Source organism: Vanellus vanellus (assembly GCF_965231255.1).
Source record: "Vanellus vanellus genome assembly, chromosome: 15".
Classification (NCBI taxonomy): Eukaryota; Metazoa; Chordata; class Aves; order Charadriiformes; family Charadriidae; genus Vanellus; species Vanellus vanellus.
Window position 1 is genome coordinate 15,800,296 of NC_138920.1, and position 19,919 is coordinate 15,820,214.

The 19,919-nt window shown below is 38.9% G+C and overlaps 1 protein-coding gene across 2 annotated transcripts in view; it reads left to right on the forward strand.

Moving 5' to 3' along the window:
* The first annotated feature begins 282 nt into the window (after positions 1-282).
* DIDO1 (death inducer-obliterator 1) overlaps positions 283-19,919 on the forward strand; it is a 56,101-nt gene continuing 36,464 nt past the window's right edge. The window contains exons 1-5 of one of the 2 annotated variants that reach the window (XM_082491302.1): positions 283-370; positions 14,440-14,641; positions 16,851-16,961; positions 17,301-18,207; positions 18,529-18,847. In XM_082491302.1, the coding sequence (XP_082347428.1) occupies positions 14,545-14,641; positions 16,851-16,961; positions 17,301-18,207; positions 18,529-18,847 (1,434 nt within the window). In that variant the 5' untranslated portion in view covers positions 283-370; positions 14,440-14,544. Of the gene's footprint in view, positions 371-14,439; positions 14,756-16,850; positions 16,962-17,300; positions 18,208-18,528; positions 18,848-19,919 lie in introns of those variants that run through there. The other variant, XM_082491303.1, reaches the window with a different exon arrangement.

A 19,919-nucleotide genomic window follows, 5' to 3' on the forward strand; every position in this document is an offset into this window, starting at 1 on the left:
TAGAGCCGCCGGGACGGGGACTCTGCGGGCAGCCCCGCCGCCGCGGCTGTGTGGGGAAGGGCTCAGCCCGCCCTGGAGCTGGAGGGCGGCGGGCAGGGCTGAGGGCCCACCGCGCCCTTCCCGCCCAGCGCCATGCTGTGAGGCAGCGCGCGCCGCCCGGCCAGGAGGCGGAGCCAACGCCAACCGAAGTCGTCCGCGAGCCGTGCGCGACGCGCGGCGCTCTAGGCAGCCGTTGGCCGCCATGTCGGTTTCTATGGTAGCGGGGGAGGAGCGCCCCCGCCCAGCGCTCCGGAGCGGTTGCGAGGAGGAAATGGCGGCTCGGCTCGGCTGAGACCCGCGGCGGCGGCGAGATCCCCCACCCCTCCCCCCGGTGAGTGAGGGAGGCAACCGGAGAAGCACCGGGACGGGAGGAGAAAGGGAGCAGGACCGCCGCTTGCGGCGGAGAGGTTGCGGAAAAGGGAAGGCCGCCTCCTCCGGCCTGGACGCCTTTGGGCTCGACTAGAAAATGGAGGCGGGCGGGTGGTGCGGGTCAGGGCGGCCGGAGGGCCCCGGGCGGAGGGGATGGGGTGGAGGGGGGGGGCTGAGGGGAGCGGCGCGGCCTGTTTTCAGGGGACCGTCGGTGCGGCTGCAGGGCGCGGGCACGCCGGAGGCCTGGCCCGGTTCCAGAGGAGGTCGGCGACTCGATGCGGGGGCCCCGGAGGAAGCTAAAAGCCGCCGCCCCGTAAGCTCATAACGTGGTTGGGCCGGAGCGGAGAGGACGCCCTCCCCGGGCGGAGCGGGCTAGAAGGCGGGCTCCTCCATGTTGGGGGGGAAAAGGAGAGGACGGTTGTGCTCTGAGGCGATCGACGTCATACGCCGGCAAGCTTCTCCGTGACGTCACGACCGACTTTAACCGCCTTTCTCGTTGAGTTTCACCGTTGCCCTGGTACCGGACGAGGGGTTCTCCGCCGCGGCCCCGGTGGGTGGCGGCGTGCGGGGGCAGCCCGGGTGCCCCTCCGCGGTGCTCCTCGCCGCAGGGGACGGCAGAAACCCGCCCGAAAACTCGTTCCGGGGGCCGGGGGGGGGTGTGTCTTCGGAGGGTGGGAGTGGAAGTTACCTGCCTTGAGGTGACGTTTGTTTTCTTTGGGCAAGGGAGGCGATCTCCTTTATCGGTGAGTGACACAAGAAAAGTCGAACTTGTATCAAGTTCTGGTGACTTTCTTGTAGGGGAAGGGAGGAGGGGTTGAATTTTTAGACGGTAGTAATTGTTGGTTGGTTTTAAATATTCATGACATTCCCTGTCAATAACTATTCCCCGCCCCTTGCACTAGTGTACTTAAACGCTGTCTCTTGGAGGTGGTGCTAGTTTGGAGCTGTTTATTTGGCTTGCACAAAACTATTCTTTGATGACCAAATTTATTTTCATACAGTTAAGTAGTTTTAAGTTTATACCTCCAAGTGATAGTTATGTTTTAGTAGTGGGTTAAAAAAATCTTACCGTTTTAACTTGTCACTTTTAAATTGGAAAGAATGTTACAATGATTTCAACGTGTTACAAAGTGTATGTGTGTTACACTTTCCCTGCTGTTTGTACCTTCAATAGCTCAAAATAGTGTAACATGACATCTTTCTTGCATGGGCTTTCACGTTTTCTTTCTAGGAACTTCAGGGAGACAAGAAATGCTGATTCCTTTATTTAACTCAAAAGGATATATAAGCATTCATAATCTTCCTGTGCTTTTTGGGTTTGGGGGTTTTCAATTATTTTTTTAAATAATGTTTGGGGTTTTTTGTTTGGTTGGGTTTTTTTGTGTGTGTGTTTTTTTGTTTGTTTTTCAGAAATAGCTCTTTTGAGTACTTAATCATCACATTACACATTATGTAAATTCCTTGGCAGCTGATATTCAACTATACTTTGCTTTATTTTATGAGAACTCTTTCACTGTTTGCTTTTTTGTCTTTCTATTTTACACAGTTTTCTTGTAATTTGAATTGGTTTAGCTTCAGCAAACAAAAATTACTAGCTTTTTAAGCCATTTAAATGCTGGTCAATGAAAAATCATAACGTGTAGTTACTGTACAAGTGTAGCATACATATACTGTGTTAATTGTAATAGATATTCTGGGTTCTGCTCCACTTTTATGTATGCCAGCTGCTTGTTACCATTCTTTGACATTTGGAACTTTCTATAGGAATGAATATAGAAGTACTCTCAAAATAGCTGTATGGTTAGGCCTTAAATTTTTTTTTCCCTTGATGGTTCCAGAAACGTTTTGCACATAAATGTTTTTCTAATGCACTTTTGTGGAAGAATAAAAGCTCATGTTAGCCTTCAGCCTACTTTGAGACCGCATGATTCCAGTGGTTTGCAAATTGAGTAATTGTTGATTTCAAGACTAGCATTTAAATAATGTGTTTTTTTTTTTTATAAAGTTTCTATGGTTTGGGGGTTTTTAAGGGATATTTTAATTGATTTCTATAGGTGTGCAAATGAAGTTTTTGCTCTGCTGCAAATTTATGTACCCTACAAAATACTTACAAGATTTTAAAGCTGTTCAAATATGAAATAATACCTGTAATTCACACAGTGCTTCAGAGGGTGCTTTCCATACAACTGAGAGATGTCTTTTGAGTTTAAAAAAAAAAAAAAAAACCAAAACCAAACAAACAAACAAAAAACAACCCTGAAACTCCCAAAAGCAACGCTAATAATAGTATGAGTCCAAAATAATAAATAAAATTGAATAAATCTTTTTCAGTGTCTAGTGGACTCATCAAAAGGCAGTGTTTGTTCTACTTAATCCTGTTTCAGTGCTAAGATTTTCTGGCAGTAGATTGTGTTACTTGTTTCTGAGTTAAGATAGTAACTGTCTTTATAGTGAGAGGGGAAGGGCAAGGATTATAGGGTTTAGGCTGAGATTTTATAAAATTTAACCGATAAAATGGAAGAAGAAGGGACTGTACTCAGCATGAGTAAGATTAGATGGTTCTTAGTTGACAGAAGTAGTAGTGTCTGTCTGCACTACTTTTATTCACTGCTATACTTTTTCTGCCTGGTGTCTCTTGTAGTGCTACAAGTAGTAGGAGATTTAAGGAGGGGATTCTAATATAAGTGAGATCTATCTAGTTTACGCAAGAACTGGTTGCTTTTTTGTGTTCTGTCAAGCCTTTGTCCTCACTAGGAGAATCTTCAGTCAACTGTCACTTCACGCTTTGAGGGTTGTACTACTGTTAAGTTTTTATCTAATACAACATCTGAAATAAGTGAATACTTCACAGTTCCTAATGATGGTAGTCTTGAGCATTGATAGACTAAAGTTAAGAAAAATCTTAAATTTCCTGTTAGGGAGCTAAGACACAAAGATTAAATGTGTATTATATGCCTTCTTACAGCAAACCCTAATCAAAATTGGGTATTGAACTGTGTTTACTGCATTTTTAATAACATAATCAGTATGCTGTAATCGCTGTGTTTCACTAAATTCTGAAGGAGAAATTAATTTCTGTTTTACTTCATTTAATGAAGCCTTTTCGATACAATAAGAATGAAAATTATAACTTGTTTCAGATTATATATTTTAGCTCACTTTTTACAAATGAAATGATGGAAAAAAGTATAAAAACACAGGATTGTTTTTCTTCAACAGCTATGCTGATAGGGTCAGAAGTTATAATCCTGTAGTTGTTTGGGGCCCATTTCTGTATATACAGTTCTACTGACAATAATACCTAGATACAGATGGTTTAATTATAATGTGAAACATTTTTTACATATAGTGTTTTGGGATGTGTAACTAGTGTATGTACTGTAATAATGCCAACTTGACAAAAACCCCCACAGCTTTATTAGTTTGTGTAAAACTGTGAAGAGGCAAATAAGTAGTATATATTTGTAACGTATCTTCATTCAGGATGGTGGAAGAGGAATGGTAAAGATATTGTATATTGAGTAATACCCAATAACAATCAAAGTTTGTAATTGATATTTCCATTGCCTAAACTTAGGACCGTGGCTTGTAAAATTGGCTTGTACTGGGGCCTTTAGAAGGTTTCTTGTAGAGAGATGGTTATGTTTGTTTTTTTAATGTAAGCTTTTGGCCACGGAAAGCTGTCTCCCCCCCCCAATATCTGTAGAAAAGGGAAAAAGAAAAAAGCAGAGCTACCTACACTTCTTGTGATTCTGCTCGCAACTTTTCTTAATGAGCAAAATCTACTTGCTGTCTCATTTTTGCTCATACTATTCAGACCCTGAGAGCAGAAGTAAACCTGACCAAAAAAATAAATTTTGTTTTGTTATCTTTGGGTTAATTTCTATTGTTAGGGCAGATATGGGATTAATTTATTGAGAAGAATGGGAATAAAAGCTTCAGGAGGTATTATCAGAGTAGTAAAAAAAAGCAAAGTGTTTGTTAGTAAGCCAGTAGAGTGTATCTGCCTAGTGTTCTAAGCACCCATGAAGCTCTGGATGAGAAAATGCCAATGGCATGTATATAATACTTGTCTTTCCTCTTAAAATTAGTTACTGTTTCCTCAAATGCAGAAACCCTAAACTGAATATGAATTTTGTTTATCAAACACAATTATGGGCCTACAGGTTAGAGGAGGTGCATATTGTAAGTGCCTCATGTTAATGTTTGTGCTTTACTAAAGTTTCCTCAGTACGGCTGTCAGTTACAGTTCTTTCCCCCTCTACTAACAGAGCTGTGCTGGCAAAAGCTCTAATGTGTAGCCAAACATCTTAGAATCTGTTTGCTAATGTAACTTCTGTCATTCAAGGAATTTGAGGGAACTTTCAGTGTTGCTTCCTCCTGAGATAAACTGCTTCCCTACTTGGAAAGGCCTGTACTTGTGTGTTGATAGTGCTTTTATTATGTGTGCAGCCACACTGATAACGCTCTGCTGCACCAGGGTGGTGCGCACCTGCTACCCCACCCTGCAAACAGAACGGCTCATACAGGTAAAAGTACAGTTTTGCAGGTGTAATTGCACAAATAGGAGGTGCTTATGCTAGCATGGCTCTGTCGATTAGGGATTGTACCCCGTAACATTCCTGACTTGTGCAATTGTGACAGTGAACATCTGTAGTGTAGATATGATCACAATCTTGTCTGTTATTAAATTAAATTCTCAAGTTTGCCAGATTTCTTGTGGGCCTGCTGCTAAAGTGCCTTGAATGTTTCTGTGAGAAATAGCTATTTAGCTGTGGGAATTTCACTCTGGTTCAAAGAAGCACTTTTTGCCACTTATCCAGAATAAAATACACTTGTAATACCTGGTGCTGTTCTTATTCTGCTGCACTATCTACTGAGTGGTCCATCCCTTCTTTCTTTTAATTGATTTTTTTTCTGACTGTTCTGATCCTGTATGATGCAATCTGAAATAAGATTTTTTTTTTTTAAATGTTTTGCTTGGGGAGTTGATTTTCTAGTCTGAAAGAAACATCAAAATAAACTTCAGCGTGTGCGTTTTGCTTTACATAAATGAAGGAGCTACTTTATGCATTTTTGCTTGGAGTAGTTATGTCATACTGTCGCTCAGTGTGTTTTCTGTCTAACTGCTGCTGTGCCCTAGACTCTGCTGGGTGTGTATGGTACTGTGATTCTGTGCATACACATTAAGTCCAACACTTCCAGGAGGTCCTGCATTCACTGCAAATGTGCAGGATTGCTGTCCTGTGTGTGCGCAGTTACCCATCACGGCAGGCAGTGGCCTTCTTAGGAGGCTTACGTAAGGTAAGTGAGTCGCCTGACAGAAATCACGGCGAGGATGGTGGTGTATGTAGTAGTTTCAGACATACAGTAGAAAGGGTTTATAATCATGGGTGACTAAAGACGTTTTAATTTGGAAAGGCTCATGATTGTTACAAGCACAGAGACCAAGTGAATGTTTTTAAAGGAAGCTATTTCTTTTACTTCTTGGAATGAATACATTTGCTTAATTATTTTAAAAAGCAAGCTGTCAAGTTAGTTTGCTATAAAGTTTATTGTCAATCTAGAATATCTCTTCAATACCTTTCTCAAGTGAAAAAAAGTAATCTTCTGAAATGTATAAATGTATTGAGTCTCATTTGTCCTGTGAGAAAAATCTGGAAGAGAATTGAACACTTGTTTCTGCATTTTTGGAAATTTTTTTAAAAAAGGTAGTTAATGTTTACATTTTACATCTCATTAGGTGATTTGCATCAGCACTGCATCTTGGTAGTATTTAGTATGATGTGAATGTGCACTTAATGGGCTCTCCTGTACCAACACAGGTCAAGTGTGTTGCACCATACTCTCGACATCTGAAATAATCTTGTCAGAATAAAAAAAACCCAAACAACTCTGCATTCAAAGTGAGAAGTTCTGCAAACCACAAAACTTAATTTAAATGATTTTTCTGGTTTTCCAGGCATATCGATGGTAGAAATGTGGTAGTGACAGATGCTACTGAATTATTCGTGATACCACATCATGATACCACAAGGTCTTACAGTACCTTCGATGATTCTGTGAAAATGTCAGCAAGATTGAGGAAGGGGGTTTCAACAGAGATGCAGAAGCCTCTGAATTATTATTTTTTTTTTCTTTTTTTCCTTCCCTCCCCTGGGAGAGCTGGTCACACTGGTGTGCTAAGGTGTCCCTGGGGAGCTTTTCCCTCACATTGTGGTATGGGTGCCATCACAGGCTTTCTTTCCACCACCTTCAGAGGGTGCAGATTCTCGCTCCTCTGGGGCAGCCAGTTCTGTCCTGGGGCAGCCTGGTCTCCTGTGCTAGTCAAGTCAGTTCTTTTCCATTACTTTTGGTAGGAACTGAGATGAGGTACTGCCCAACGCTGAAAAGTGAGACTTTACAAGTCTTAGAACCTGTCTTTGTAAAGGGAGATGGGGAAGTGAGGGAAGAAGCAGCAGGTCTGAGTGGAAAAGGGTGTGATGTGAGACTATTGTAGATATCAGTGGTGCCGTCCCTGACAAATTAATAGCATATTATGTGCACCTGGGGTTGAAATACTGTTGTGATACTAAAAGCTACCTTAAAACTATATCTTGATGATACTTTGTCCTAATTTGGCTATATAGCACTGCTTATATTTGCCTGTAATTATTACTGCTTCATGCAGTATTTAAGAAGATTACACATTTCTTAAATTAGGATGGGGTAATTCTGAGGAACATGGCTGTAATAATGAATACACATTACTGAATCTACACTATGCAAATTTCAAAGCTTGTTGATGTGTTAATTTTTTAAATGGGAATAAGAAGGAATTAACTGCCACTTTTAAGTAGTTGGTATTGTGGGTATATGAAGTGGTAGGTTTGTTTATAATCTTAGAATTAATTTAGTATGTTTATAGCCAGCAAAGCATTTACAGATAAGCATTACAATTTTTGTAGCACTATTTCTGTTTGGTTTTATTCTTCTAGGTCTAACTATAAGCAGTGAAATATTTCAATTTTATGCAAGTTTTATTTTGAGATGATTTTTCAAATGTGAACTTCTTCCTGGCATAAAATCTTTGTATTTACCAGGGATGTCTGGACTTTTGACCTTGAACTGCAGCTTGTCTATAGTGTCAAGTAGCGAGATAGTAGATTATTTGGGGGTGGATAAGGGAGTTCAGAATCACATCAGATTTCTTGTGTTTCCCCGTATCCAGACTTGAGCCTTATGATTGCTGCTCTCTCTCTTCAACTCTCATTGCTTCTGTCACAACATTCCCATTTCACGACTTTGAAAGATGTCTTCCTTCTTCCAGAAGGAAGAAACTTTAATCAGTAAGCAGTGGGTGTGTTTTATATGAAAACATATGTAGACCATAAGACCATATATACTAGTTGTACCTGGTCATCTGATTTTCTGTTGCTTCTCATGCAAGTAGTCTGCTCTTGCACCTTTTGTGGATGAGCAGATGGAGGAAACTGCACTGCAGCCCTGTGTGTCGGTGGCTTTCTGCAGTGCTAGTGGAGAACCCGTTCCCTGCTCTTCTTAGGGGGCAGTGGATTGTACCTTTTGTCTGTGGTCTGAATGGAACTGCTCATTTATGTACAAAACAGGTTTTGCCCTACTGACTTCCTTTGGGCTCTTTTCTAATGCTTGTTGATGCAAGGGATTAATTTTGCTCCTGCTTAGTAGAAAGAGTGCCAGCTTCCCAGATGTCATCTTTTGACAAATAGGGATGGAAAGTAATTTTCAATGAGATCAGTCTTCTGAGTGGGAGTGACATCAACTAAGCCATACCAATATTTCTTTCATTTGCATCAGAAATTGTGTCCTTATATGAGTTATCAGACAATATTTTTTTTTCCTCATGTGATATTAATGTATTTGCTTATTAGGAATTTTTTAACACTTAAAGGAGGCATAGGCCAAGTCTAGTGCCTCTTTTACAGGGAATAAAATGAGCAAATAGCATCAACTGTGATTGGAATCACTGTTACATCATTCTGGAAAGGACGCTTTCTGTCCTTTTCATAACATCTTGCAGTTTCTTTGGTAGTTAAGAAACCTATCTTGGTTATTTTGGTTCGAGCCAAATACCTTGCATGTCAAGCCTTCTAATTCTGAAGTACTCACATACTCACATACACATATACTCACAGTAAAATATAACTAAAGCCCAATTACAAGTTACTCTAATTGCAACTAGTGTCTTAAATATTGGCAAAGACTGGATTTGTGTCAGGACATGGAGATGAAACTGGTCACTGATGAATGATGCCTTCTTTTAAAAGCTAGAAGGTATAAGACTCATGCTTTGAATTTCTCTGCAGATGCAAACAGTCAGTCTTCTCGCTAACCCTAGTTTTCAGAAAGTTGCTGAACCTTATAATGGCCATTGTGGTTGACAGAGATTTCTGTGCTGTCCTTGGGCCCTGGCCATTGAGTTTCCATAATGTATCTAAAACATTAACTGGAGCTTCAATATGAAGACTTTTTTTTTTTTTTTTTTAAATAAATGAAAGGTGCCTTTGTTTCTTTGTCACAGTAGAAGTAAACATATGTTAGGTAACAGGTCACACTGAAATGACTTCTGCAGGTGCTAGGTTCTATCACAAGTCTTAAATATGAGGTGAGCCTTGCTTTCTTGGGTGCTTGTGTAGGGGCAGGTACGCATGAGATCTTTCAAAATCGAAGACGTCCTTCTGTAGAGTTCTTAGGGTGAGTAGGGAATAAACTAACAGGTGCCAGACATTAATCATTTGGACTAAAGTTTTCATGCAGGGTACTTGTATAACTTGTAAATAATGAGATACCAGAATTTGTGCAGATAGCAGCAAATTGGCTGAGTGTTGAAGAGTGCTGTCATCCGAGAACATGGAATAAGGTGCGGTATCTTCTGTCATCTAGCTGTTGACAATGAGGATTAACATTAATGAGAAGATAAAGATGACTGATCTTTCATATAGATTCCTCAAAAAACCTAAATAAAATATCTAGTAAGCTGAAACTGAAGAATTTACCCTGAATTCTGACATAGTTTTTTAGGGAGTTTTTTATGGTACACAAGTCCTCTGATAAAGGAGAAATTATTTCTTTTGGTTGCTTTTAGTTCATATTAAAGGTTTTATTACTAAGCTGTCTTTCAAGATCCTTTTTTAGAGTGGAGTCTTCCCAGTTAATTGAGGCAGGGAATTCTTAATGCATTTAAAATTACAAGTTCTAGAAAAGACAAAATCTTTATGCAGTCATTGGACCCACTGGACATTTTATTACCTCTTCAGGGAAATGAGAGAAAAAAAAGTGGAGATACTGATCTGAATGTATATTTGTTGGCAGTTTGTTGAATCAGCCTTTGTCTAAAAATATGAACACAAAAAGATGGGGAAATGTTGGTGTTCTTTAAAAGCTTTGCTCTGTCATCATCAGATTAAGATGTTATGTTGAGGCATCTGAAAAATGGCTTAAGGAAGTCAGAGTCAGCAGATCCAGGTGTCTTCAAGTTGCCTGTCCTGCAGTTAACACCTCTCAGCCCTGTGTCACTGGCACAGATCATCTCTTTCCCTTCCTTTTTGCCTGAGACTTGTGAACTGTTGGGTTACAAAGATGGCAGTAGATAGCAGCATGCTTTTCTTGAGGTTTTGTCTGAACGTGAGAGTGATGATGTATTTACAGAAAATTGGAGTGAGATTACAAGCTTTCTCTCTTTTTTAATTGATTAATAAAGGTGTGTGGAGGATGGATTTTTTTATTGCGTGTTTGTGAACAAGTGGTATTGCAGTAGCAGCAGGACTTGGAATTTGAGAATATCTTTTCTCTTTCTTGTTAGATTGGCTGCTGATACTGCTCTGGAATTTCTTCAAGCCATGTATACTGAAAACCACACAGGTTTGCAGTATTTAGAGAATCCACAGGGATGTTGACTGTGCATGATGGCTTCTGCAGTCTTAGAGAGTGGGCAGCCCCATGGTTTTGGGTTTGTCACTGCTTGAGAATAGTTGACCAAATTGAAATTAAAAGCTTGTGACAGTTTTGTGATTTTTCTAGGGTAGGATACTTTTGTGCTTCAATTGCTTCAGGAATTTAGGTCCAGGATTAATTCAAATGCCTAACTTGTTTGGGGGAAACTTTTACCTGCAAGCTAATGGGGGAGGGAAAACCTGAATAAATGTTTTCTTGGCTGAATATTCTTTCTCAAGATACTCTGCATCAGCTTTGTGCTCCACTTTTAGATAAGTGACTGTTCTGTTTCACAGGAATGCTCATGTAATTACAGTTTGCAAGCTTAAAACAGAGTCTTGGCTGAGGGGACAGTTAATGAAGTCCTGTTGGCTGAGATGGGCGCTCGTTGTGTGGTTGGTGGTGTACACATGTAATGAGATAGCAGCAAGGTGCGACACCAGCTCAGCCTGCCTAAAGGGATCTGGTTCTCCATCCCTGTACTTGCATGTCTTTACACAAGTTCTGATGTTGGGGTTTTTTTATCTTTTTGGATCACTCTGGTGGGTTCATTTTCTGCTGGATTCAGAAACCGAGTGTTTACTAAGGAGTCCGGTGACTATTTCTGTTGCGGAGGTATGTGGGTGGATGTGGTGCAGTCCATGTAACAGGAGAGGAGAAGGGAGCAAGTAGCCGCCCAAGTAGTGTGTGTTGTACTTTGTTCTTTGTAGTCCATAAACGTGGATTTTAATAAGCACTGTGGATCCTTTGTTAATGAAGACCTGCTGTGTATGTTGTGTGACCATTTAAATCAACTTAGGGTTTGTATTGGCAAAGCTTACTTCGTCTCTGAAGGGGGAGAGGTTTTTTCCTTTAAGAAAGTCTTGATGTGTGTTTCTACCTTTATTTATAGTCAGTCTTAAAAGCTTACACGTTTTCACAGTGGAGATTGCTGATCACAGAAGTTGTTAACCTGTGCAAAACCAGAGGACTTTATGAATATGCAACAGTATAGGTGTTTAACATTATTTTGTCTTTCTGTCCCATCATTTATAGAGACTCTTGCCTCAAATTTTGCCAGGGTACGTAATATCCTTTCTAAAGGAGAAGGCAGAAAGGCAGGATGATGCTGATGGGATTTGTCTGTTAGGGGAAGTACAATAGTTTTCTGTTTCCAGCTAGAATGTTCAGTTTCAGAGATGTGATTAATGTACTGTATTAGGAGGAATGAGATTAGTTGATCACGGATGTTCAGTTCCTTTAAAACAAGATAACCAGATTGCTGTTTCAGCTTGCATTTCTGTCAGTATCTCAGCTGCAATTGAGTAGCTAACTTGAGAACAAAGAGAACAAAATGAACAAACAATTATACTGAACTGGGAAGAGAAACAGACATTTGAAGACAACCAAGTTGCCTTATGTTGTAGTAAATATTTTTACAGGCAGTTAGCAGAATGTTTGCTTAGAAGTGCCAGCAGGCTTGTCACGTTTAAAAGTGTAATTGTGAATTAAAACTTTGTGGTTTTATGTTTTGATAATCTTTGATTTTTCAGCTGCTTTTAGGCATTTAAGTTTAACCTGTATTAGGATGCAGTTCTGCAAAAGCAGATGCATGTGAAAGAAGTTTGAAACTTATTTTTCATGAAAAATAACTTGGACCAAATGGGGAGAGAAAAAAGTGGAGATACTAAATAATAATAATAGTAAACCCCCAAGCATTTTATAGCAAATGTAGGGGTCTGCAATTGTAGTGTTTTAAGTGTACTGATTTTTTTATATCTCTTTAATTTGAAATGATTTTAAAATTGCGGTTCTGTTAGTTTTTTCCTGTAGGTAACAGAGGTAATAATAATGAGATAACATCTACTAATGCAAAAAGAGGCATGATTCTTGCATGTGATCTCTTAGTTCTCAATTATTATTTGTGTTAAAAATGCTATTTTATATTAAATCAGAGGTGTAGACTCTGTGTTGTACAGCCTTGCTGCTGGGGTATGACTAGCTGTGTAAAATGTGCTGCGTGCAGTGAGCCACAATGTCTCCTGAGAAGAGAGCACGCCAATTCTGTTTTTGATACCAGCTCTGTGGCTCAAATGTAATTGTAAAGACCATGTTGCACACAGGGCCTTAAACACACAGATACATAATTGTGCACTGGGAAGACAGTTCTTTAGTATGTTACTGGATAAATTATTCAAATAGGATGCACTTTTTGCATGTTCTAGAGGCATAGTTTGTTTTCATAGTTTAACATCAGAGTTGAACAAGAAGTGATTAGCTGACTTTCCCTCTTCCTTTAGGCATATCACTTAAAAATTGCATGATGTGTGATCAGTTGGAGATTCTGAACAGGGAGATTGAAAGGTTATTACAGAACAACAGCGTGGAAGAAGGCACTTTAAACTCAGTCTGTCTTCAGCCATCAGTGACTGACTCCCTGGATATAATCACTGATTCAGACAATGGAGCAAAATACATATTAGAGCAGGTATTCAATATCATGATATATAGCACTAGGGTCTTTAAAAATAGTTTATTCTATTGTCTTTGTTTATATTCTTTCTCCTCTTTTTTGAGTGGGGAATAGTTGGCTGAGGGAAAGAATGTAGACAATGTATGTAATCCCCTGTAGAGAAAGTAGAGGGGCAGGAGATACTGATGTGGATCTAGCTATACACTCCTGGTTTTTTTTCCTAATTCTGCTTTGCCACAGGCATGCAAACTTTGAGATCTATTGTTCATGAAATAATAAACGGGTGCACTGATGAAAATTAGATTTGGGGAGGGCTTTCTGTTATCCTGTCAGCTTATTTTGGGGACAGTAACATAGCATTGGAGAACACCTAGAGATGATAGTTGCTTAGGAAATAGAATGTGTTTCTAAGCAGCAAAGATGCTTTTAAGAGTTGGGGGCTTGACAGATTTGAAAACATTGACGTATTCTTTAAAAAGAAAAGTCAGGCTGTGTATTGGCATGACAATGAAGGATTATGTAATCTGTTCTTAAATGTGTATGTCTCCCCACCTGGAATGTTAATAATCAGTTTTTACTCCTTTGAAAGAATTATTAAAAGCCTTAGTTATTCCCTACACCTACTATGGCAACTCCCCTGCATCTTTGATTTCAGAATGCTAACACACAGAATCCCTGTCTCAAAAGTGACTTTTTCTGTCCTGTCTATCTGGTCTTCCTTTTCCTCACAAATTCTTTTCCAGTGTTCTTCTAGTTTGGTAAACTACTTTGGGTCACATGCAGGCGTTTCCTACTGATTTTCAAGGTTAGGTGAGTTCAGAAGCAAGCAGTCAGAGTTGATGTTCCATTGCTGTTCTGCATGTGAATTGAGACCTCTGGACTAAACAGTTGTTCAGATACTTTAAATGAATGTCTTGTGATTTTTGAAATATTTTCCAAGGGTTAATTTTGAGGAAAAGGTGGTGTTACTGATATAATCTGCTTTCCTTGAAAGAAAGCTTCTGAAATTTTCTATATTGCAAATGTTATTAGTGAAAGGGACAGTGGTAAGGAATATTCCTGAATTCTGGGGCTCAACTATAAATTTTTATTATCCTACCTTGCAAAACCACTGAGTAGCCACTTGGATTTAAATCCTCAAAGCTACGGATGTTTTCTGTGATAAAATTTAGTAGTACAAACTGGTAAATCTTTCCTACTATAAACTTGGGCATGGTGATGGAGTTTAAAAGTATTTCTGCATTTTCATTGCACAATATGCACTTATTAAATTTCACTCTCGGAATGCTTTTAAATACTGCAAATGGAATAGGCTTGTTGATTGCAGTTTGTTCTTGGAAGTCTTCATGGGATCTAAATGAATTGATGAGAGTACAATCATATTCTGTATTTATTTTTCAAAAGTTTCAGCTTTTGGTAAGTGGTGGAGGTGGTATTGTTTTACTATGACTTTTCTTTCCAGTTTCATTGTCTTTCTGGAAGCAGAAGACTGTCAAAAAGGCAAAATAACAGAATTTGCTTTATAATGTAATAGAGGCAAAACAACTCCAAATTTCTGTAAACAATAGTAAGATAAGTTCATGAATATATCAGTGTCTTATTTTGTCTTCTTTTTTTCCCCACTCCAGGAGCCAGCAGGAAAAGGAGAATTGATAGTATTTGGTCCTGCTGACAACTCTGAGACTCAGTCTGGCACTTCTGAATCAGGAAATTCAGTATGTGCTGGAAGGATAATGCTGAATGACTCTGATCCTTTGCTGCCCTCTTCTGGTTCTCCTTTTCGTTCAGCTCTACAGGGAGAAACCTTCCGAACCTCTAATGCTGTGTCAGGTAAAGCATATAGAGGACATTGAAGAGACTTCTTAGTTCTTTACATTTTTTCTGGAATTTAAATCTCAGAATTTGGATTACCTCTGCCTGTAGCTTTTAACTTCATCTTTCAAGGTAAACAAAGATGTAAAACTTGTTTTGATTTCTTCCCTTACTTCTATTGCAACCTTTTTCTGGTGTGAATATAATTTTAGTGTTGTTTTTAAATTATTTTTTTTTAAAGTTTTAGTGATTTTTTTGTGGGAGAACTTAATGGAATTTCATGTTGAATTAAAGCCATTTCAGCTTTTTACCTGGGTAGTACAGGCTCAAAATTCACTTTTAAATCTGGCTGTAAGGTTAAAAGTAATCAGTTACTATTTAAATTGATGTTCTGGAGTCTGGTACTTTTACTGGTACATTTATAGTATCTCAGGGAAATGACTCTTACAGCTTCAGTGTTAATTTTTTAACATATCTGCATGGTTGTTTGTTTCCATAGCTTTGACAGTTGCATTTCTGTTTTAACATTGGTAAATGTAATATAAGAAAGCAGAGGAGTTGCTCTGTAGAGCACTCGTGTTTGATAAGGCAGAGCAGTGATTCAGCTGATGCAGTATATGAAATAAGGAGGCGTTTATCAGTAGTGTACACTGCAAGACTGGGGAAAGCTTGCTGAAGGATGCCTCTGAAAACTTGTAGCTGTAATATGTACAGCTGTTAGAAACATCTTTGATTCTTTCAGCACGTGCTTTTATTTAGGAATTCTGTTAATGTTCCCTTTTGGCTTACCTGTACAATTCTTGACCCAGGAATTCACATATAACTACTCCAGAAACATTTCTAGGGGAGGGTTGAGTTTCTTATTGTTTTTAAAGCACTGCTTCTGTTTACCCAATTTATTGACATACACTTGCTGCTGCATGTTATAGTTTCATATGAGCAATGTAGTTGCAATGACTGCAAAACATAATTTCTGCATTCATTTAGGAGAGCATTTACATGGCATGCAACTCATTTAAAACACTGCACCGTGATGTAATACCAACTTTAATACTCGATCAAACCAGGTTATTCCTGAATTACTCAAAATGCAGTCTCAGATTTTATTCTTATTTCCGTTGTTTGCGTCTGTTGCTTCTGTCTGCTCAAATAAGAGAGTCTCCTAGTATGCTGGAAATTACTTTTTGAGAAAAAAGGGATCCTGGCTGTCACCACAGATTTATTTTTTTTCTTTTCTTTCTTTCTTTTTTTCCTATGGCTCCATCCATGATAGTTGGAGGTTCTTTGCTGACATTTTTTTTTTGTCATTGTTGTAGATCATACAGGCTGAAAATATTTTTGTAAATAACCATGTCAAAGAGCAGTCTTTCTCAAGTTTCATTGAATGCAGATTGTTTGTTTTTTTTTTTTTTTCAGAGAGATGTTTGAGAAGATTTTTATTTTGTTCTTTTGTGTATAATTTCTTCTATTCAGTGAACTTTGTTAGAGACATAACGAAGGGAAAGTGTGTTACTTTATCCTGAATACCCACCAGTGTTTCTGAAACAACTTAAAAATAGAAGCTAGACTGTTTAATAGACAAAATATAGACCTAGTTTATTTTAATAAGGAGGACTGGGATATTTCTGTGGCTTTACATTTGTTTAAAATCCAAAACGTCATTATTCATCGACTGACCCTGTGTTATCTAAACAGCGGTAGCTTTGAATTTCTTTAAACTAGCTGTTGTTTCTACCTTGTTTCTTATCCTGCTGCAGGTAATCAGCAGTCCTTTTTACCAGGAAATGTTACTGATATCAAATACCGCCCTCCCCTTTAAAACAGTAACTGTGTCTGTACTGCCTGTTTGGGTGACTCCTTGTTTTGCTCTGTGGTGTCTCACACTGGTGCATGCATATCTTCTGTGTGCATGTAAGGAGTGGAACTGCTAGAGGTTTTTCCCCAGACAAACCCCAGGGATGGATTTTTTCGAGAAATAATCAGAAATCCTAAGGCTGTTTGATAAAATATGTCAGTATAGTGTCCAAACCCATACATTTTAACTTAGTACTTTGTCTTTGGGGGAATTCACTGAACTTTTTGTTGGTATGCAGTGACTATGAGTGGCTTGAAATTCAAGTTAAGTATTTGTTACAGTAACGTAAAGAGATTACATCAGAATATTTAATAATTACTTTGGCTATGAATCTCTTTGAATCTGAGTTTTGAACCTTATGTTTCTCTTCAGCATTTCAGGGTGGGGACTGTGGTGTCCGTACTATGGAACAAGCTGTAAGTTCGCAGCCAGTGCCATTAGAATCTGAATCTAATACTGACAACATGGAAAATAGTTCTCCTGGTAAGATTTCTTCCTTTTAAATTGGGCAGAAAATACGCTTTTGTCCTCTGGGTGTGTATATGTGTGTGTGGATATACATATGTTTTTAAATAACAAAAGATTTTTTTTTATAACAGCTGGATTACATTGGCATGGTGTTCAGTGACCTACTTAATGGCTGCTGCTGTGTTATTACATTCACAAAGTATTTTTATCTGTTTTCAGTGTGATAAAATGAGGTGGAGATACATATATCTCTCTGTATCTGTTATCACAAAGACAATAATACTATGTTGAAAAACAAACCTTATGAAAATGCATCTTCCTTCACCAGTTTAATAACTCTTCCCTTGCTTTTAGCATCAGTTTTGGATGATAAAGGTGAGCAAAGCAATGAGGAGGAACAAAAAACTATCAAGCCTACAAGTAAAGAGTTCAGGAAAACCTGGGGGTTTCGAAGGACTACGATTGCTAAGCGAGAAGGCGCAGGAGATATTGATGTAGACTCTAGTGAACAACAGCCACAACAGCAGCAACAAAGCTTAAACCTCAGGCGTAGTGGACGACAACCAAAGCGAACGGAAAGAGTAGAAGAATTTCTTACAACAGTAAGACGCAGGGGAAGGAGGAGTGTTCCTACTGCTCTGGAAGATTCCAGTGAACCAGCATCCTGTCCAGCTACAGATGCTGAAACTGCTTCAGAAGATAGTGTTGAGAGCACTCCAGATATAAAACCTGCAACTCGGAGGATTGGTACTAGGAGTAGCAAGGATCAGAAAGGTTCTAAAAGCAGACGTACAAAAGAAGAGGAGGAGGAGGAGGAAGAAGATGAGGAAGATGATGATACTTCTGATAGCGATAGTGATGGATTGACACTAAAGGAGCTGCAGAATCGACTGAGAAAGAAACGTGTTGAACAGAAACCTGTGCAGCTGACATTGAAGGATATACAGGTCCGCCTGAGAAAAAGAAATTCCGAACAAGATCCTACAGAAACAGGGGACGTCCAGTCCGAAAAGCAAGTTGAGTCCGACTTGCCTGTCAAACAAGAGCCTGAGACTGTAGACAGCACTGAGATTGCAAGCCAAGTGGTTGTGTCTGAGGAAGACATTGAAGATCTTCAAGTTCAGAAGGAGGTGAAGCCTGCCCTTGGTGCAAAAGGGATCACAGATGAAGAACCTGAAGAACTGCCCAAAAGCAAACCCGAGTCTGAGATTTATGACCCCAATGCACTGTACTGTATTTGTCGTCAGCCTCATAACAACAGGTAGGCAAAGGTTTCAACTACAAATGCAATGCAAGTAGTTGGAATTTTTCTGTGATGAAAAAGTAAACCAAATGCTAATGCTTACTTTTTGAGTATATGTAAATGAGCTGTTGGGTTGGTTTGAAGTTGGGGGGGGGAGTTTATAACGAATATTTAAGAGAGGATAAGCAAACGAATACAGAATGAATAGGGAGGCAGAACAATACTTTATTGGGATTCTTAAGATCTGCTTGAAATATCTGTTGAGCATTAATTGTCTTCATTTCACAATGTTTTACTGTTCCTTTGTTGATTTTTTTTTTTAATTTATTTTTTTTTCAGGTTTATGATTTGTTGTGATAGATGTGAGGAATGGTTTCATGGTGACTGCGTGGGTATTTCTGAGGCTCGAGGGCGATTGTTGGAAAGGAACGGTGAGGACTATATCTGTCCAAACTGCACCATTCTACAGGGACAGGATGAGCCTGTTTCAGAAATAGACCAGCAGGAAGCTAAAGCGGGGCAAGTAAATGTGGATGGCACAGAATTCACAAGCATAGGAACAATTGAACAAAAATCTGTTGAGGACCAAGGAATCAAGGGTAGGATTGAAAAAGCTGCAAATCCAAGTGGGAAGAAAAAACTAAAGATATTTCAACCTGTAAGTATTTGAACTGTTTCTTACTCTTTGTATTTCACTGAGTACATTGAAAAAGTGGCTTACTTGTATGGCTGTAAATCTGACTTGTTTTTTTTTTAAAGCTAAATATGAAGCTGAACAACCTGCTAAATGTTACTGTTTAGCAGAAGTTTATCCATAGTTCTAAAACTAAGAAAGTGTTTTTCTGAAGTGGGGGATTTAAAAGTTTTATGTAGGTGTAAGGAAACACCACACTACATGCTCTGTGCTATTCTGCCCTTTCAAATACTGTTATGGAAGTCAAATAATAAGGTGTTCTTTTAATGTAAATATTAGAATTCTGAAGGGGTTTATACTAGCATTGAAATCAAACAATTCTGGGCATTTTTAAAGATAGTGAAACTTTACTTAACATTGACAAGTGTCTTGTGTTGGAGTTAATTGTAGCTGTACTTCCTCTGTACTTCCAATTAGTCTTTGAAGTTCTGATTTTTGTCCTGATGCTTCTTCAGGCTATTAGTACATAGAGAATTGTTTTATACTGTCTTTTTTAACATTAAAACTTGTATTTCAGATTAGTGCCAATTCTGGCATGAAATATAAAAAGTTTAAATTTTGTAATAGCAAGTTCCATGCCCAATTCAAAATACAGGCAAACAAGCTACTTCAGCTCAATGTACACAAATTAAAAAACTTCATTCTATAGTTGTTGTCTTTGTACTGCCCGAGCTACTGTCATAATGCCAACATCTTGACTATTTTCCTTTTCTTCTTACTATGCCCTGAAGAGCACGTTTAGTGTATTTGCTCTTTGACTGGTACAGCTGTTTGTATTTTTTTTGTATGAATTTGTTCTTTCACACCTAATCTTTAAACTTTGAAATCATCCCTAGTATAGGCATCTCTCTGGAGGAATCTTTCTGTTGTAGTATATTTTCTACAAAACGGTTATGGAACACTCCCCACTTCTAGTCAATTTAAATAGTAGAGTTATCCATATCAGCATAGTGAACTTAACGTGTAGGGCAGAACAGTTTGAGCTTAATATATAAATATTTACTATTTTAAGATAAATGTATTGAAAACATTTTTG